The following is a 20,077-nucleotide window of genomic DNA, read 5'->3' as shown; positions in this document are numbered from 1 at the left end:
TGCATTATCCAGTAGTAATATCCTACTTAATAAACTGATTTTTTTGCGTTTTAAAACGCAATGCCTTTAAGGTCTAACGTCAGCTTTCCCTCTCATTTAAAGAGAAAACGTCTGTAGTCTGACCTTTGCAATATACTTCCTCTTCTGTCTCTCTGCCTCTCTGTTTACCCCATCCTATTTGCATAGCCGGACCAAAACGCTCGTACTTGTCGTCGCGTGTGCACGCCCCCGCCTTCACCTGAACCATTCACCTGGCTTTACTGGCGCTCGAAACACGCTCGCTCGTGCGCGGAACACCGTGCAGAGTTACGGGATAACTTCGACTTTTCAATCCGGTTTTAACGGTTAAAAGCTGCTTTTGAGTGTTCTTTGACAAAAAGGAAAAAGATGACGGAGGAAGATGAGCGATAAATGCGGAGATAGGAATCTCTTATCGTGTGCATGAGACCGACGTTAAGTCGAAGGGTGACAGCGACGAGAGAGAGACGTTGCTAAACAATGAGGTAAGAATAGTATTTATTTTTACTTCCTTTGAACTTTTCGTGCTTCAACTCTTACTGTCCAAACCCCGTGTTTCTTTCTGTCCTGTCACACACTGACGTTTAGTAACGTGAAAGAAGTTACTGAAGCCATAATATGGAAATCATGGTGAACTGTTTTAACGGCGAGAAACGACTCAATGCCATGTTTACACCTGCTGCTGTGATGCGTTTGAGTTCCAGTTATCTAATATCTTCTTTGCCATTGAAATCCAATGTGTGTGCTTTGATGCTCTTAATCCACTTTGAACACAAGAGCCACATCACTTTGTTTACCCTAAGTTGGAGGCATGAAAAATACAGTTTTAATCACAAGAATCACTAAAGAAAGTGGATCATATACTGTATGTTATAACCAAAATGAACAAATAGAACTGAAACAAGTAGTTGATTACTTTTACTGTATTTGCTGGTTGCGCCCTCTCTATAACCTAAATATGTTTGTTTTTTTTGGGGGGGGGGGTTCAAACGGGAACAAAAAAGCTATTGAGAACTCTGGGAAGTTGTAATGGGCATTTTATAGTATATCTAATAAAGCTCAAAGTAGGATTAGGAGATGTCTGTAATTTGGGTTTCTATTGAAATGTCACTCATCTAAAAGTCAAATTACCTGCAGGTCCAACTTAATCTTAACTGGGAAAGAAGCACAGAAGAAACTGGACCATTTTAATAAAGATACATAAAAAATATATAAAAATTGCTTTACAATCAAGCTGAGTAGTGAAACACACAGACAGGGGAAACAGACACCAGGGGAACAACAATAGATGTACTGTAATTACCACGTAGTGTCACAGTTTAAAGTGTGTCAAGAGACACACAGTTCCTCCTCTTGTAAAAGTGTCCAAAAGAAACCTGATTGTTGGTGTAAAAGGGCACGGCATGCTGTGGATGTTACACCGGGCAGGGTAATCAAGGTGAACGGATGAATCAGATGAATTACTGGTTGATCCTTCCATGACCTTGCTATTAAATCAGATATGTACCTGTAGCAGAAAAGGCAGATTAAAGAGAGATTTGTTTTTAATCCTGAATTGATGGTGACATTTGAGCAGACTGGGTATGAGGAAACTAGTGTCGTCAGGTGACATTGAAGAAGAAGCACAAGAGGAAAGACAATAAAGAGGTGCACCAGAGTAAATCCACTCAGTGTACTAGGTAGGGACTTAAAAAATATTTTAATGTTCACTGGGTGCGTCGCTGACATCTCATTCCACACCTGAATGTGTGTGTGTGTGGGTGTGTGTGGAGGGGGGTGTGGGTGTGTGTATGTGTGTGTGTGGCAGGGAAACAAGCCAGCAGCTAGACTAACAAGTTTTTTTGCATAATGAGGAAATGCCAAGAAGAAGTTTGTCACTTAAATGGCATTAAAACAATGTACAGATATGACGTCCACGCTGTGAATGTTGTCTTGAAACACAAATGCATTCTCTCAGCTTGAAAACTAAATGTTCAGCAGCGAATTTATGCATTTAGCTTTGTTTATTATTTCGTTCTGTGCTGATTGTCTTGTAACTTTTCTGTTGATCTTTTGTTTTGGCAGTGAGACTCCATCCAGTGTGCCTCTGCACTCGTCAAAGGAGATTGTGCTATGGTTTAAGAGTCCTTACCAGTGATCTTTGGGACTTAACGGATCTATGTAACCTCCAAAGAACGCCGTCTTCACTATTGGCATCATTCTAATCTATTTGGATGGTATCGTTTTAGCTATAGTAGAGGATTTAAAACAGGAGCTGGACTCTTGCTGGAACAGTCTCAACATTGCCACACAGATAAAGGTGAAAGCTCTTGCAGACATAAACAACACCTGACAATCAAACGACAAAGAAGTAAACACTATACAGTGTATTTATCATGTAGACAGAGAGACAGACAGACAGAAAAAGCAAAGTGACAGGTTGATTGACGGCGAGATCCATCACACTCCCTCAGGTCACAATGCCAGACGAGTTACATGGTTTTCAGGAAAAGGGGAGGCCTGGAGAAGAAGCACCACAGGTGTCTTTGGTGCCAAACGTTGTGGTTGTCTCCAGTGATAGAGCGGGCAAAATCCCTGGAGGCAATATCCTGGAGCTTGATGACTTAAGTCAAACAAAAGACGGAGTGAAACAATCAGCACAAAGCAGTGACATTAACATTTTGCAAGGAAATGACGCCAAATTAAACGCAAGCAATCCTACGGCCGGGAGCCAGTCAGGACTTGCTGATTCCCTGGTTTTCGTAGAGGTTGGTGTGGCCAAAACAGCCCAGGCCACTAAACCTCTCGAGGCCAGTTCATGGTTGAAGGGAACATGTGCGACTCCGCAGGCTACGGATCATAATGCTCCATTCAACTCATCCTCTGACAGGCTACGAACTGACAGCACCTCATTGCAAACAAACGGCTGCAGTGGGCTCGATGGAAAGTCCTTTGAAAAGAGGAAAACTAACTCTCCTGTCAATTTTTCTGAAACCAGTTTAGACACTTCTAACAAAAACACCAAGAATAGTCCAGACGATGGAAGAGGTGATTCCAAACCAGACTTTATTGTCAAACCAAAAGCAGAAAACTCACTTAGCGGCAGTTCGCCCGCACTCCCCGAAGTTTCATTCAAAGTTGCCCAAACAAGGGACAGCATCGATGGCAGGTGGGATGACAATTACGGAGACGAGGTTGGACACGAGGAAAGGCAAAGCAACCGGTCCAGGCAGAGTGTAAAAGAGGGGGTGTGTTGCTGCTATCAGGCGTTCAACAGGGCTTTTCTGCAGTGCATGGAGGAGACACCGGCCATGCTGTCTGGACTGGTGCTGTCTCTGGCTTTCTGTGTGACCCTCATTGTCGTCACTGCCGCCACACAAAAGGTAAGATATGGAAAGTGTGTGTGTGTTTGTGTGTGTGTGTGTGTGTGTGTGTGTGTGTGCGCGTGTTTGTAGGTGTATGCTGCCCATGTACAAAAACACTTTTAAACTTTACATTTACTTCACAATCCGCTACGTGTCTGTTTGACAAATACATAAAGGACTTGATAATCCATAACAGTTAAGTTATTTATCAAATGTTGCCTCGGTTTTGTTTGATTGCAAATTCAATTTTGGGGGGGTTTGACTGTTTTTTATGTAATTTGAAGAACCCACCTCCTCACCTTGGGCTCTATGTGAAAAAAAAAACATTATAGGCTAAATGATAATTGGAAAAAAGAGCTGCAAACAACAAATTATTGGTTATAACATCTCAAAGTCCAAAGTAACATCTTGAAATGTCTTCTTTGACCAAAAGACCAAAACCAAAATGTATTCAGTTTACTGTTATACAAGGAAGTCCCCACACTGGCAAACCTGAAACAAGAACATTTGTTGCTTTTATTTACATTGTTTTGTGCGAAGAATTACAGAAAAATTACTAGCCTATCAAAGAAAGTAGCTTATTTTTCTAATGATCAACCAATCAATTAATCACAAATCATTTCAGCTCTATGAGAGTTTAATCAATCTCATGAAAGCAATAATTAGTTGTACCCTGGTCCTGTTTAAATTAGGATAACTTTACTAATCCTATAAAACTGATTGGGTATGAGGAGGGAAGTTGTGATGTTTTGCACACTTATAGAGAGCCCTTCTACTTCTGGTCCATGGCACCAATCTTTAGAAAAAAACGGTAGTGAACAGGGAGAGGCAAGTTATGTTTTGATCTCGTTTGAATTGAGCCATGGATTACAACTATGATGTTTGTCAATTTAAAAGATCATTTTTCAACCGAAGAAAGTCTCAGTTAGCTGTAGGTTTGTCATACGACACCTAGTTTAGTGTGAAACTCATCTCAGCCAATTTATGTCACCTAGCTTGATGCTCAACTTGCTCGCTAGCTAGCTAGCTAGCTTAGCTCTGTTCCACAACACATGTAACGTTATCTTACCTGATGTGTTTTATTCAGTGAAATGTTTTACATTTGAAAGGCAAAGACCAAATGTTTTCCAATGGACATTCTCTATCAAACTGTGCCAATATGGGATTATATAAGGAATAGTAACAATATTTTTTGGTATAAAGTCCCAATTGTTTTATTTTTAGTCCGGCGCTTCGCTGGAAAAAATCTGGAAAAAACTAAATATGTTTGGATAAATATTTTCATCTGACCTTTTACAGAAAGAGCATTCCAATTCAGTATCTGGTTTATACCACTTAAAGTGCCCATATTATGAAAATATCACTTTTTCTGGGATTATGGGTGTTATTTTGTGTCTCTGGTGCTTTTACACGCATACAAACTTGAAAAAAACTATCCATGGTGTTTTGAGTGAGATACAGGTTTCTGAATGTCCTCTGCCTTCAGTCTCCGGGTGAGCTGTTCAGAATCTCCACGGCTTTCTACGTAGGCTAACTAGCTGAGACGAGGTGGCTAACAGTAGCACATGCTAGCGGTAACATTTACAACACACACTAGTTTACCATAATCTAAAAAAGAACTACTTCCATGTACCTGTTCTGCAGGTATTACACAAGCATGCCCTTGTTTAGAAGAAGTCTCCCAGCTAATCCTGCCTTGTACTGACCAAAGTTGGAGAAACAGTAGCTAGCTGATGTGCTCATTTCCTAGCTACTGCGCATGTGCGACTCCCAACAAAGATAGTAACGAAGTGAGATGTCTCACTCTGTAGCTAAAACAGAGAGCTCAACACACAGGGTGAAAACAGGATCTGCAGCAATGTGCAGTACAACAAAAATATGGTGTGGCTTTTTGAAAATGAAACCATGTAAACCTATTCTGGTACAACCTTAAAATACAATTATGAACCTGAAAATTGCATAATATGGACATCTTTAAGCACACACTTTGCATTCGGACGTTCTCTATCAAACTGTTCCAATATGGGATTATAAAAAGAATAATGACAATATATTTTTTTGGTATGAAGTCCTAATTGTTTTATTTTTAGTCCGGCGCTCTGCAGAAAAGCATAAACTCCCCACAGCAGTATCAGATAAATTCAGATTGTGAGTCAGTGGCCATGGGAAAAATACGCCTCCTTGCAGCATTACAGAAGGAATGGCTTAAAAGATAATTGCACATTCCTTAACCAGAGTAGGAATTTGAAAGTTTTGCAATTAAAAATAATTGTACAGTCTGCCATTCATGTCAAATAATTTTTTTAAACTGGTAGAGGAATAATATTTTACTTGTTGACCAACTCAACAAGTAAAATATTAGTCCTGTACCAGTTTTCAAAAAATAAAGATTTGTTTTTGAAGAAAATTTCCTTATTATGCCAAACGTAATATTGATGAGGTGAGAAGTTATGTTGAAGTAAGAGAGATCAAGCCAAAAACATGTGTTTATTAAAATTGGACAGTTTGATTGGGATTTTGCTAATATTATAATTGCATAATAACAGAAAATTCAGGCCAATATACTCCGTTGCAATAGCCCCAGCTTCTACTAGTGAAACACGTAATGGAGGCTCTAGGAAGCATGCAGGCTAATCAGAGCACTGGGCTTTTTTCGGAAGAGGGCTTAAAGAAACAATAAAGCATGTAAATATGTTCTAGTACAAACACAAAATGCACCAAGTATGATCCTGAAAATGTTATATAATAGCTGCCCTTTAATACTAACTTTGAAACAGTGCTGTACATAACTCTGACAGGATGCTATGAAACATTATCTTAGCAAGACCCTTCAGATATGTTATGATCTGTGGTATACAAAATATTTTATTATTTATAAGATTGTAGTTTTGAACAGGAAGTTGCACTAGCTGTGCAATACATATATATATATATATATATATATATATATATATATATATATATATATATATATATATATATATATATATATTGCACAGCTAGTGCACACGTTCCACATTTCTTTCTTGGTACATCATGATCTTCCAGCAGCACATGCTTGTTTGTTTTCTAACCTCATAAAAGTCCAGGAGGCTCCTGGTTTGGCAACCAATCACACATAGCTTTATCCTTTATTTGTCAAATTAGAGCCAGCATTTGCTGCAAATATTGACTGTGTTTAAAATGTGGTTTCTTATTTAGCTTTTCCACAAATGTAAAGATGTCATACATCAGTGGAAAGTTTGGTTGACACAAACTAACCTGTAGAACACACTACAAATGAATTTGTTACTAGGCCGTTGGAAGTCTGTGTCATCACCAACAACGAGTTCATTCATTGTGGAAAAAGTATCACACGACATGTCCCAATGGAAAAATTAAAATACCTTTACTTCACATGGCAGGAGCAGATTAAAAACACTGCGCCAGCTGTTTAAAGCTCAGCCTGGCTTTCATGTCTGATGAATAAAGGCATTTTAATTTTAGTCCTTTGTGTAAGGGAGACTTTTTGGATATAGTGAACAGCTAGGTCAATATAGGACAACGCAAGGTAGGTCTTTGCAAATGCATATTAACATGAAGTGCTCCTTTGCCTCTGTTTGTGTCTGCAAATGGCATTTCTTTTAAACACTGCTTGCCACACAGCATCTATGCAGCGATTAAAAAAAACACATTTGAAGACATTACTGCTTTTAAATTCTGAAGGTTTCACATGCAGTAAATCATGAAAGAGAACGTGGCTTTTTTTAACTTGCACCTTTTGCCCATATCTGCACAGAACATCGTTTCCCATGTAGCTGCTCTGTCAGTGCTGTGTGTGGTTCTCTGTCTGAGTGCCATCCTGCTCGTCTGCCTGCCCTGGCTGGCCACCTTGAGGCGCTGCGGAGGAGCCCTGGCCCTCTTCGTTTGGGGGACGCTGTATGTCATCGCCATAGTCTACATCTTCACTGGGGCACCTGTCACTACTTGGGAACAAGTGAGAAGGAAGCAACAAGAGAAAGAAATTATGAATTTCATTTTTGTTATGTAACTGTTGGTAACCTTTATCTCACTGCGTCCTTTTCCATCTGGTTCTCTCTACCCTTTCAGGTAGCGTTTTTCCTCTTCCTTTCTCTGAGTGTGTACACAGTGCTGCCTCTCTCTATGGCCTGGGCCCTCATAGTTGGGATTGGGACCAGCCTTTCGCACATCATCATCATCAGCGTCTACGTCCCTGTCACAAGCCCAGAGACACAAGACATGACTGTGCAGGTAAATATTTGCTGTGTTGCTGTCATATCTGTAAGCTAAGTAAAATGTAAAGCCTCACTGAGGTGGGTTAGCTTTACATTAAGATTGAAAACAGGGTGAAACAGCTAGCTTAGCGCTCTTTAAAGGGTGCAAAAATCTGCCTCGCAGCTTCTCTGAAGCTCATTACTTAACACAATATATTAGATAGATTTCCCATTTTCTTTTCAGCTTTTTGTTTCTTTCCCATTATTTATAATCTGTCACATCTACATGTATCAGTACTAATGCATAGTTTAGTGTTGATTAAAAAACAAATACCTGAACATAATAAAGTATGTGCAAATTTTTGTGGGAGAAAACCATTTGCAAATGGCCAGCACATTGAAAGAGATGTGCATCTTTTGCATGTTCCAAAAAATTCAAAGCTTGTTGTTTTACTGGAAACATATGCAAATAATCTGCATCACCCGTTGTTTGTCTTCTCATAAATAGCGGTGTGGTTTTCAGTTAGTTATTAAATACATGAAATGTACACAAAGAATAATAATGTCCATGTATTGCAACTCTCTGTCATCTCGCAAATGAATATAGTTCATCAGCTCCTCTGCTCTCATCGTGCTGGCAGTACAATAGGGACAATTCATAAAGTATCAATAATCTCCTTCCCTCTCGTCCGACTTCCTTCTCAGCTGGTGGCCAATGCATTGCTGTTTGTGTGTGTGAACTGCGTCGGGATTTTCCATATGTGGATGACGAAGCACTATCTCAGGATATCCAATAAGAAGAGAGAAAAGTTCAGCAACATACGCTCCCGGAAGGAAATAAGAAAATGTCAGCAGGTAAAAAACACTGGCTTCAAACTAACAAGACAGTATAACTTTAACTTGAATTCAAATGTTAATTATTTGGTTGATTTTGGCTAAAAATAAATAAATAAGAGCAATACCAGCTCAGTTCATTCAATTCCAGTCTGTATTTGCTTTATTTTTTGAAGTCCTATCTCGTTCACTTCTGTGCAGCTTGTTTCAGCTACTCTATGTTTAAAATCGTAACGTGTAATCATTCTCATTAAAGGGCTCTTTACCTGGACAGCCTGGGTTTGGTTACTGTATGCTTTTCTGGCTGTTTGGTCAATAGATTAATCATTCACTTGTCTGAAGCCCAACAGCAATAGAATAGGCAAACCCAAATAGACACTATCCACATCAAGTAAACAAATAGATAAAACGTGGTCCGCATGGCATCGCTTCAAATGGACTTTTGATGGCTAGTTCTTTTACAGCCTGTACAGATTGTCGCCTCTGTAAGACAGAAATGCAATGACCCAGTGTAAAAGATCTCGAACCTCATTACAAACCGACTCCACACACATTTTCACCCACTGACCCCTCTGTGTCCTCGGCAACAGGAGCAACTCCTCCTGTCTGTGTTGCCACGGTACATCGCCATGGAGCTGAAGACGGAGGTGATAAAGAAGCTCTTCAAGCCCAAGCGCGATGACAAGAAAGAATCCAACAACTTTCACAGCCTCTATGTTCGGAAGCACAAAGACGTCAGGTGATTATCACACTGTTGCATTGTTAAAGGGGAACTATGCAGTTTTTAGTTTTAGTTTTTTTTAGCTTAATTTACCTGAGACAATAAAACAAGTCTTTGAAAAAGTTGGCATCTTTTGTCATCAAATAAGGCTATGGATCGCTAAACTGCAATTGTTCTACAATAAATCAGAGAAATGTGATTATTTACTGTAGTTATTGTGGAGCGCGGAGTCACTAAAAGCTGTTATCTTACGAATGCGTGCCTAATATTTGTGTCTTTCTGTTTGGGTTTGTGTAGCATCCTATATGCAGACATTGTGGGCTTCACGAAGCTGGCAAGTAGCTGCACACCAGAAGAGCTGGTCGCTGTGCTGAACAAGCTCTTTGGCAGATTCGATGACATCGCCAAGGTGAGAACACCAACACACATCGTGCCCAAAATCAAGCTTCACAAAGGACAGTTTTGTGTTGGTTGTGAACTAGCTAATTCTGTGTCTGACTCCCCCTCTTTCTTTCTTTCAATCTGTAGAAGAACGGGTGTCTTCGCATTAAGATCTTGGGCGACTGCTACTACTGTGTATCTGGTCTACCTGACCCCATTCCCACGCACGCTAGGAACTGTGTTCAGATGGGGCTGGACATGTGCACTGCCATCAGGTCAGTCCCCCCCTTCTTCGTCTGTGGTTATTTAAAACTATTATAAAAAAAAATTGTGTTGTGCTATCTTACTTTGTAACATTGTGTTGAGGTGCCTCCCAGCTAGTTTCGGTTTTTGCAACCATAAAACTTATTAATTGTCTTAATTTGCATCTGATTTTACTGTTCTTCATATAACATCTTGGTGGTTCTCATGGCACTTTTACTTCACTACTCTTTCCTCTACAGCTGAAACCACACTATATATTGCAGAGTGCAGAGTGTACATACAGGCAGCATCATACATTGACCATTATATCATCAAACTGCACATTTTTGTTTACCTTTTTGGGTTTGCTCCATGTAAATCAAATGTGGAAATACTTATTTGGGCTTTTTTGTTGCATTCAATGGGAATTTTAGGAAATCAAAAACTGATTTCTTTAAATTTTTGTGAGAAAAATTAGAGGAAAGAGAAAAAACCTTTTTGTATATATATATCCTTAATCCCTATATGTCTTTGGTCGCAAAGACCTGTGCCATACTAACTGTCATGTCGCAATTCACTTTAAATTTGACAGAATATTTAATGTTGTAACTTAAGCACCAAAAGTGAGTTAACAGAAGTTAGCATGAGTGAATATTGTTTTTTATTTATATGATTTTATTCTTTTGTCTCCTTGTAGTAAACTGCGAGAAGCAACGGGGGTCGAGATCAGCATGCGGGTGGGTGTTCACACTGGAAATGTGCTCTGTGGTGTGATTGGCTTGCAGAAGTGGCAGTACGACGTGTGGTCCCATGACGTCACGTTAGCCAACCACATGGAGTCTGGAGGTCTTCCTGGGTGAGAAAGTCTCAAAATCTGCTCAGAGATCATAAAAATTCTACATAGGTGCAGATGATAAAGAAGGTGTGGTGATGTTAGGATACACTTTGAGTTCTACTTTTCTCTACTGTTGTCAATACTATTATTATTAACAGGCGAGTCCACATCACAGAGGAGACAATGCAGCACTTAAACGGAGCATATATAGTGGAGAACGGGGATGGGGGGAGTCGGGATCGTCTTCTTGAAGGAAGAAAAACGTACCTGGTGATTGACCCCTGCAAGCCAAACGGCATTTCCAGTACACCTAAATCGGTAGGTGTACTCATTACTTACGCATTACTTTTTTGTTGAAGTTTTGCTTCCAATAAATGTAGACAGACAATATTTAACTTTTATGAAAGAAAAAATAAAACTTTTTTTAATTGTACTTATAATTGATTACATAATTGACAAACAAAGGTATCAAGTTTCTGGTTAGGCAATCTTAGTATGCAACTTCCTGGCATAGACTGTATGTGTGTATAAAGGAAAGCAGATTACCCTTTACTTTGAAATGTTGAATAAAAACCAGAGAAGGGAAATCATATTCTGAGTAGCCACAGATCTATCATTATTGTATGCACAACATGGGCATATTTCTCTCTGCTGTGATTTAGCTTCAGGAAGGAAAATGCAGGAATAAATTACAGTTTCCTGAGGGGGAAACGTAAAGTAAACTGCAGTCATCTCCATCCTAATTCCAGGCAAACACTCTTACATCAGGAGAGACTAGGCTGCGGGCGTCAATCCGGATGTCTGAGTACCTGCAGTCCTGGCGGACTATCCACCCCTTCGCGGACCTAAGCGACCCTAATGCCACACCCTCCAAAAAGAAAAAAGGCAATGTTGCCATGAACCAATCACATCTTTCTGCAGTATGTATTTGTGCTGCTTCCTGTACATTTTGCGTAAATCATATTGTTTTCCTGTTCTCTTTAGGTCATGCATTTTGTTAACTGTGTGTGTGTGTGTGTGTGTGTGTGTGTGTGTGTGTGTGTGTGTGTGTGTGTGTGTGTGGTGTGTGTGTGTGTGTGTGTGTGTGTGTGTGTGTGTGTGTGTGTGTGTGTGGTGTGTGTGTGTGTGTGTGTGTTTGTGTGTGTGTGTGTGTGTGTGTTTTTGCTTCAGGAAGGACCACCAGGCCAGAAGAACTCCGACGGGTAAGTTCACAGATATATGGAAAACACCTGAGAAATGTAGTACACCAGCATTATTAACTTAAGTAAAATAAGAATAAATCATGCAATTTTCTGTCATTCAAAGTGAATATAATACAACAGAAAGCAAAACATCACATTTGGTGCATTTTCTATTTGGTTGTTACATGAGAATTTTTAAATCAGGACAACATTGTACTGTATATTGTTCTGGATGAAGCTGTTTCCAATGTGTTCTTGTTTTGTTCCAGTTTGGTTGTGCATAATGGTGTTAGGGGATCACTGGAAACACTGGACCCACTGGTTATTGCTGGGTAAGTTTTCATCCGTTGCAAATAGTTTTTAGTTGGTAGATAACCATAAGAGTTATGCTAGGAGGAAAAAGACAAGACATTTCTGTCTTGGCCAACATGTTTGAGCTTCTTTATTGGGAATATAAGTTGTGAAATATTAGGCTGTGTAATTTGTAAAAATAGATAATTTCATTGCTTTCTTCCTTAGTTTATTACTACTGTATGTTTTTCAGGCTGTACTTCTTATTTTGGGATTAAAGCTGCCAGTTTCTTGTCCAATCATGCATCCTTTGATTTTGATTTCTCATTAAGGAGGAGAGCAAAGAAGCTCAACTGTTTGACTCTGCTGTTCAACGACCTGAGCCTGGAGAAAGAGGTAGCTTCATTGTCCAGTCATGAAAAGGGCAGTATGTATGCATGAAAGAGCTGAAACAAGCAGGATGTACAGTACGTGTGTGTCTGTGTGTGTGTGCCTGTGTGTCTGATTATGTTTCTGTTTGTCTAATGTCTATGTGTTTGTGTTCCAGTTCTGCCTTTCAGAGGTAAAGGGTTTACACCATTCAATGAGCTGCATAGCTTTGATCTTTGTCACTCTCTTTGCCGTCCAGATTCTTGTCTCTAAGAAGTGAGTAGCACGTCGCTCATATTCACAGTTCATTTTCACTTCATTATACTCATTCCGTTTTGAATGAAATGAAAGTAAAATTAAGTCTCTTGCTCACCTTGTACTGAGTCTTTTCTTTTCATGCTACTTCTACGTCTACTCCACTACATTTCAGAGAGAAACATTGTACTTTTTACTCCACTACATTCATATGACAGCTTTAGTTACTAGTTACTTTACAAATTAATTTTTTTGCACACAAAACACATGTAGTTATAAAATGACATGTTTTATTTAAATTAAACTACCCAACAATATAACAGCCTACAGGTTCAGCTGAAAATATTAGACCAATAAACACTTAGTTGATTGACAGAACTGCTGGTTGATTGTTTCCAATACTTTAAGTACATTTTCCTGGTGATACTTACATACTATTACTTAAGTTACATTTTCATTGCAGAACTTTTACTTGTGACAGAGTATTTTTACAGTGTGGTATTATTACATTAGTAAAGGATCTGAATACTTCTTCCGCCAGCTCGTATACAGGCATCTTTATTTGCTCACTCTTGGATGAATAAACAGTGTCAATTCTTTCCCCCCCCGCCCAGCAACTTTGAGATGGCAGTGTCGTACGGTGCAACCTTCCCTGTGCTGGTGCTGCTTCTGTCCATCACTTTTACTGGATACTTGGAGGTAAATGACCCGATTAAGTGTCAGTAGCTTGTTCAACAGCAGCAAATGAAAGCAGGTGCATCTAAATAAAGTGCTACTGTAGATGACATTCTTCCGCTTAAGTAAACATAAATTCAAGATGCAAATATCAAATTTAAGGTAATTCATTTGTTGCTGGTGGTTTTGTTTGTATTGGCACATTAACTACATACTGTGTGTACACTATTGCTCATTATTACCTTTAATGTACCGCAAGTTTTTAGAAGGTTTCCTATCTTCCTGACATTCACTGGTTATCATTAGTTAGTTAGTTAGTTTCCTTTTATATCAGCATGTCCGTCTTAAATGTTTGAATGTATGTTTGTTTTCAGAAGTGGCAATCCAAGATGCCGTTGAGTGCTCAGTGGATCTCGGGGCTGTCCCGTGGCTTCTCCACCAAGGCGGCTCTGCGTCTGTTTGTGGTCACTCTCTGTGTTCTCCTCACCCTGCTTATGGCCATCCTCAACTATGTGAGTTCCTCCTCTGCCTACCAGTTATTCTGTCATATTTTTCCTTCTTGTTCTATTTCCTGTCATTAGTAGATACATTTATAAATCACTTTTTCTCGGTTGTTTTCCCACTGTTTTTGTCTCTCAGGTCTTCCTCCCGGGAAACAACTGCACATCGATTACCAACAGGACAGAGCTGGAGGCTCTCAAACTCTACACTGGGCCTGTAAATACCTTTAGATTTACATTTCACCATGTTATTAATCAATATTTCCTCTTATTATATGTCTTATTATTCCTAAAGGAAAATATTGTCCAGCTGTAATCAGGCCTGATTTATCACTTGCCTTTTAGTGAACTGCCTGTAACACAGTACTTCAAAAACTGGAACCATGCAATGTCATCTGTGACGTGCTGTAATTTTGAGCACTTATTCAGATTAATTTTCAACCTGCACAAGATGGAAGAAGCAAAACAAGAGATACATAGATACATATACACACGAAACCCCGAGAATCAAAATACAAAACAAAGGAGCAAAAATGAATATTATTTATTTGTTCATTATACTCACAAGCTGCATTTCTTTATCAAAAAGTACAGAATTAGTTAGGTGACTTAGTTTACAGGCAATGCATGTAGCGTCCCCTCATATGTCTGTGGGTGTCCTTTAGTAGACTTTGTCAGCCATCTCTCAGCCTTTCTTTTTGCTTTGGACGGGCAAAAAAATATTTTGCCTTCATATGTTTTATTATTGTTTTTATTTGTGAAGATACTGTTAACAAAAAGGTGACAAATAACAAAAAGGTGACAAATAGAGTAAACAATACACTTATATAGACAGCAGACAGTCACAGACAATGTATACAACATTTATGTTAAGTGTTGGTGTGATTAAAGATTGAATGTACAAAAGTGCAAGTCCTACTGTAGTTAGGGTAAATGTGTGTATGGCTGTTTGAATGACTGACATTGAGTAGGTACATGTTTGGTGAACCTAAAGGTGTAAAGTAGCAATTGTTGCAGAAATGACGGCCTTCATTCTTTTTCACTTATAAAGGAGAACTGCACCTTCAAGTTTTCTCTACCTTCAAAAAGATAGTTCATAAGCCCAAGAAAGCTTCTTTATTGATTCTTTATAAGTTTGAATGTTGAGCACTTCAGTACATGCTTTGAACATCACACCTACTGTACATACCTTGTCGCAACACATTGTTTTCGCCTCCTTTTTTCAAACATCTAGTACTACCTCTACTGCTGCCTGATGGCCATGCTGGGAGTGATCGTGTTCATCAGGACGAGCTTGTCTGTGAAGGTCCTGCTGCTCACCCTGGCGGTGGTGGTTTACCTGGCCCTCTTCCTCCATGTTTACGCGCCGAGGTCTTCCTGCCTCATAAACCTGCTTTACAACAACACCAAGTGAGTGAGACTGCAAATGCAGTCACATGGAAACACTTGGTGTTCTACGTAGCTTAATGTGCCTTAACAATATTTTGAAAATTACAATGAAGCAGCTGCCAGGCAGCTCCTTTTTCTTTTCCTTTTTTTGGCCAAATGAAGTCCTGATTATAAATATTGTCATGTAACAAAAGACTTAAGATTGCTTCCCTTACAGCAATGAGCAGCCTTCTGGTGGTGAAACCATTACTCAGTTAATCGATAGAGACGATCAACAGAAAAGTATTCAGCAGTTTTATCCATGCATTACCATTTAAATTATAAACTTGGAAAATCTGCCAAAAATCATTGGTTCCAGCTTGTCAAATTTCAGGATTTGGATAATTATAAATCAAAATTCTTTGGGTTTTGCAGTCTCTTAAACATGGAAAATAAAAATTAAGGCTTAAACTTGGGCTCTTGGAGATTTTGAGTTTTTTTCCACTTTCTTTCAAAAATCTTGTAGACTAAACACTTGTTATATTCAATCCCCAATGTAATGACTGTAATTAATAGTTGCAGCCCTACAAGTTTCCATCTAGAGGAATTTAACAAATTTAGATGCTTACCTTCTGTACATCAGATTGCAAATAGACTTAAAAACATGTGCATGTTGTGTGAAATTCATCGACAACACTTAACATGACAATGACTCTAACTGCTTCTTGGTTTGATTTAGGGCCAAAAAAGAATGTAAGAATGTAAATATATATTTAAATGCTAGCCGTCCACACAGTCACACAGTCATCTTGCCTAAGTTCACTTTCCACTCGTCTACATTCCTTCTCTGCTGTCTGTAGTCATCACATTGTCCGTCTTGCTCAGCCAAGGTGTTAAATTTCCTGCCTTTTGTTTGCCACTCCAGATTGTGAATCCTTGTCTGGAGTTTCCATTCACCATCATTTATTCAAGAGCTTTCTATGGCAAGAGGCCTGCGAGGGGGTCCAGGCAGGACACTCTGAGCGATTATGTAATGCAAGTGGAAAAAAAGAGTGAGTCTGGCTCTAAATATGTGTTGTAAAATGTGTTTTTCTACAGACCGGGAGTGCTAAAGGACCCTCAGATCATGTCCGGGGTTTGGCTGGTCATCTTTTATATTGTATGCCTCATTCTGGCCAGACAGGTATGTGTTTCACAAATGAATATCAGTATGTATTTTGAATCATTTAATTAAAGAAGGATTTTGAAACAAAAGGATTTTATATGCAAAATTGTTTATGCTTATTTGTACTCTGTGTCCTTCTCTGTCAGGACGAGCTGGGTTGCCGCGTAGACTTCCTGTTGGACCGCTGTTTCAAGTCGGAGAGAGAGGAGATGGAGACCATGGAGAACATCAACAAGCTCCTCCTTCAGAACGTCCTGCCGCTCCATGTCGCCTCCTTCTTTATGGGCAAAACTGTCCACAACCAGGTAAAGAAAAGATAACACGGCAAATAGATCAATAGAGTCAGTTTTGTTCCTCGGTTATCCTATCACACTGTTAGCTATGCCAACTTTCATTCATATTTTTGTACTATATACAGAATGTGACATTTGTTGGAAATTATAGGGCACAATACATTTTAGATCACAAGAAAGTTAGCTGCAATAAGATTTGAAAGCATTTTTTAGAACATTTATGTACAAAAAGGAGCTATACAGGTTTGACTCTGTTAACTTCTGGCTGCAAATTTTGCAGAATGCATAATATCTTGGAATTAAGTCCTTTTACTTTTGAAAACTGTGTTTCAGGACCTGTACAGTCAGTCGTATGACTGTGTGTGTGTGATGTTCGCCTCGGTGCCTCAGTTCAAAGAGTTTTATAGTGAGAGCAGCGCCAACAGGGACGGTCTGGAGTGTTTGCGCTTCCTGAACGAGATCATATCAGACTTTGATGAGGTACGAGGAAGAAGATATGATTATATCCTGCCAGTGTCACATTTAGTCTGTGTTTCCAACTATACTTTCTTTTTCATTTCTCTCATGCAGATTCTCTCAAAGCCCAAATTCTGCTCAGTGGAGAAGATTAAGACTATCGGCAGTACGTACATGGCTGCTGCGGGGCTGAGACACGCTCCTCAACAGGACGAACAAAAGGTTACCAGATTTGTTTTCTCCATCAACAAATGTCTTTGATAACTTTTAACTTACTTTTTGCAAAACAATCATTGCAATGTCTAGTTAAAGGTGCTCTAAGCGATGTCACACATGTTTTTAGGCTACAACATTTTTTGTTACATACAGCAAACATCTTCTCACTATCCGATAGCTGCCTGTCCCCTGAACACACTGTAAAAAAACACGGTCTCTGTAGACAGCCCAGGGTCTACAAACGCTAACAGAAACAAACTGTGCCCACCTACACCACCAAACCTAACAAACAGGGTTCCAGGCTATGGGGGGTTGGGGGGTTAGTGCACAGAAGGGAGGGACAGGGAACGGGATGAGGAGAAGAGAGGGTCGAGCTAGGTTTGTTTTGTTTGAAAATAGTCCCGCCATCAACAAGAAGTGCCGTCACCCAACATCGCTTAGAGCACCTTTAAGAGACCCTTTACCCCATAACATGATCTCTGGCTCCCTCTACAGAAAGTGGAGGTGTCATACAGCCATGTGCACTCCATGGTAGAGTTTGCCATCGCTCTGATGGGCAAACTGGAGCTTATCAACAAACACTCTTTTAACAGCTTCAAACTACGGATCGGTGAGTGTATTAATTCTGACAAACTTATAACATTTCATTCACTGGATTTATTCGATACTCATTCTAAACTTCCAGCTGGGTATTCGTTCTCTTAATAGAATTTGTACACACTGCAGATCCCTGTGCACCACTTTGTTTGAACTGTACTAACAAATATACTTTAAAATGTGAGAATGAAAAAAGAAAGTGGCAAAGAAATCACACAAATATTTTCCATCTAATATTTTCTGGTGCATGCAAGACTGTTTTTTAAAGTTCCATGGAGGACGTTTTAGGAAAGAGCATGTTCTATGTTTACATTTAATCATCCATCCTTGTTGTTTATTTGCAGGAATAAATCATGGTCCAGTGATTGCAGGAGTGATTGGAGCTCATAAACCTCAGTATGATATCTGGGGGAATTCTGTTAATGTGGCCAGCAGGATGGACAGCACAGGAGTGTTGGACAAGATACAGGTCAGTAGGAGGGGTGGATGTGGCTCAAATGTATAAGTTCACTGTCAGCCACTGTGAATGGATCAGTGGATGCAAAGTATTAAACATTAAACAGGTAAATCCGATGTATTCATTAGCTCCAAGCTTATTGAGTAAAAAAAAAAGAATGGATTAAATGGAGAATGAAACCTCACGCATCATCCGTGTACTAGTACTGTTCTTTTTGCACCCAGGTGACGGAAGAGACAGCCCGGATAGTCGAGAGCGTGGGATACACCGTCACTCTCAGAGGCGTAGTCCACGTCAAGGGCAAAGGGGAACTCACCACCTACTTTATTAATACGGACCAGTCGTCTCCTCAGTTCTGACCTCCGCGATCAGATGCGGCACGGATCTATCACTCAGACCCGGGTCCAAATGTTAGCTGCGAATGCTTGTTAGTGTTTGTTTAAATGAACCTGCTGTACCAAATGGGGTCGGTCTTATGAGCTAACCTGTCACTACCTGTATTCATCACAAACATCTGCACGGACTTAATGCCGAAACGAAGATGCATCACCTGTTAATCATTTACATCCATTGAGGAGCTGCCTTTGTCTTTTGGATAAGACACTAAATAAAATCCGGACCGGTTAAATGAAGACTACAGTTCAACTGAAAGCAGTAAGCTGTCTACTCATGGACCATTTATTGGCAAACCATGTTGCTTACTGTATCTGTATCTGTACTGTATCTGGGTTATCCTGTGAAACTACAGTAGGTGGGTCAAGTCGCACATAACACTTTTCTCTGTATTATGCGGTTTCTGAGAACATATGATCTAAAATCATACTTTGTATTTTGGTACACTGAATCCCATGCACTGTCCAACATTGTTCATGTACGATTAATGTATAGGACAAAAATAAGTATCTGTCTTAGATGTACCAAAGATAAATGTTTTATGGCAGATATTGTAGAGGTAGTTTATGATTCAAATAAGCAAAAAACATTTTATTTTAGGTTGAATTATTTGTTTACTACATTGTGGTCACCAAGTTACAAAACAGCATTTACATTTTACAGGTTTTTTTTCTTTCTTTCTTTAAAGTTAGTATTTTAATGTTTTTTGTTCTCCATTCTTTGCTTTTATTGTGAAATCCTGGATATTTCTACTTATTTAGCCCAATATAAATAGTTCAAACTCACTCATGCACTCCATGAATATATGTACTGTAAACCCATGTAAACATACTGTACATAAAGCACACTCTTTTATATTTTATTTAAGGTGTCACAAACCAAAAAAGGTAAGTGACCATCGGTCAATGGTTTAAATGCTCACCGCTGGTCTGGAGCTGGAGAGATTTATTGCAGCCATGTTGATTTAAAAAATTGTTTCTTTATTCACTATTGCCCACTACTGACTCTTGATGCTATACCACATCTGCACCCAGGCATAATGATGTGTTGTGTAATGAAAAGTCAGATAAAGCAAATTTGATATTGCACTTTCTAATATGTTGTATTCTGCATTACAATCTGAATGTTGATTATGCACAGAATAATGACATGAAGTGTGAATATAAAAAAAGAGCTTGCGTATGTTCAGAATAGGGAAATATTTGTATTCTATTTATAAAGTTATTTAAAAAAAGTACAACCACTGATGTGCTTTTTGTGTGTGTGTGTGT

General features: G+C 39.2%; 1 protein-coding gene across 1 annotated transcript; it reads left to right on the top strand.

Moving 5' to 3' along the window:
- Window positions 1–231: 231 nt before the first annotated feature.
- Window positions 232–20,001, top strand: LOC116706918 (adenylate cyclase type 4). Its single transcript, XM_032543964.1, has 26 exons — window positions 232–503; window positions 2,083–3,380; window positions 7,141–7,338; window positions 7,452–7,613; window positions 8,282–8,431; window positions 9,001–9,149; window positions 9,429–9,540; window positions 9,660–9,787; window positions 10,453–10,611; window positions 10,749–10,908; window positions 11,340–11,510; window positions 11,761–11,792; window positions 12,041–12,103; window positions 12,395–12,458; window positions 12,610–12,707; window positions 13,301–13,385; window positions 13,736–13,873; window positions 14,001–14,078; window positions 15,096–15,271; window positions 16,328–16,412; window positions 16,541–16,699; window positions 17,021–17,167; window positions 17,258–17,365; window positions 17,855–17,969; window positions 18,301–18,425; window positions 18,638–20,001. Exons 2-26 carry the CDS (start codon window positions 2,478–2,480, stop codon window positions 18,770–18,772), a joined length of 3,900 nt encoding a protein of 1,299 aa, XP_032399855.1. The 5' UTR covers window positions 232–503; window positions 2,083–2,477; the 3' UTR covers window positions 18,773–20,001.
- Window positions 20,002–20,077: the final 76 nt, after the last annotated feature.

Source organism: Etheostoma spectabile, chromosome 19 (genome assembly GCF_008692095.1).
Source record: "Etheostoma spectabile isolate EspeVRDwgs_2016 chromosome 19, UIUC_Espe_1.0, whole genome shotgun sequence".
NCBI classification, from domain to species: Eukaryota; Metazoa; Chordata; class Actinopteri; order Perciformes; family Percidae; genus Etheostoma; species Etheostoma spectabile.
Note: the sequence above shows the minus strand (reverse complement) of the source record. Positions and strands in the feature narration are given on the sequence as shown.

Coding starts and splice junctions, on each gene's coding strand:
- LOC116706918 (XM_032543964.1), top strand. CDS start 2,478: ATGCCAGACGAGTTACATGGTTTTCAGGAAAAGGGGAGGCCTGGAGAA. Junction 9,788..10,452: donor GACATGTGCACTGCCATCAG/GTCAGTCCCCCC, acceptor GTCTCCTTGTAG/TAAACTGCGAGAAGCAACGG. Junction 17,366..17,854: donor CTCAACAGGACGAACAAAAG/GTTACCAGATTT, acceptor CTCCCTCTACAG/AAAGTGGAGGTGTCATACAG.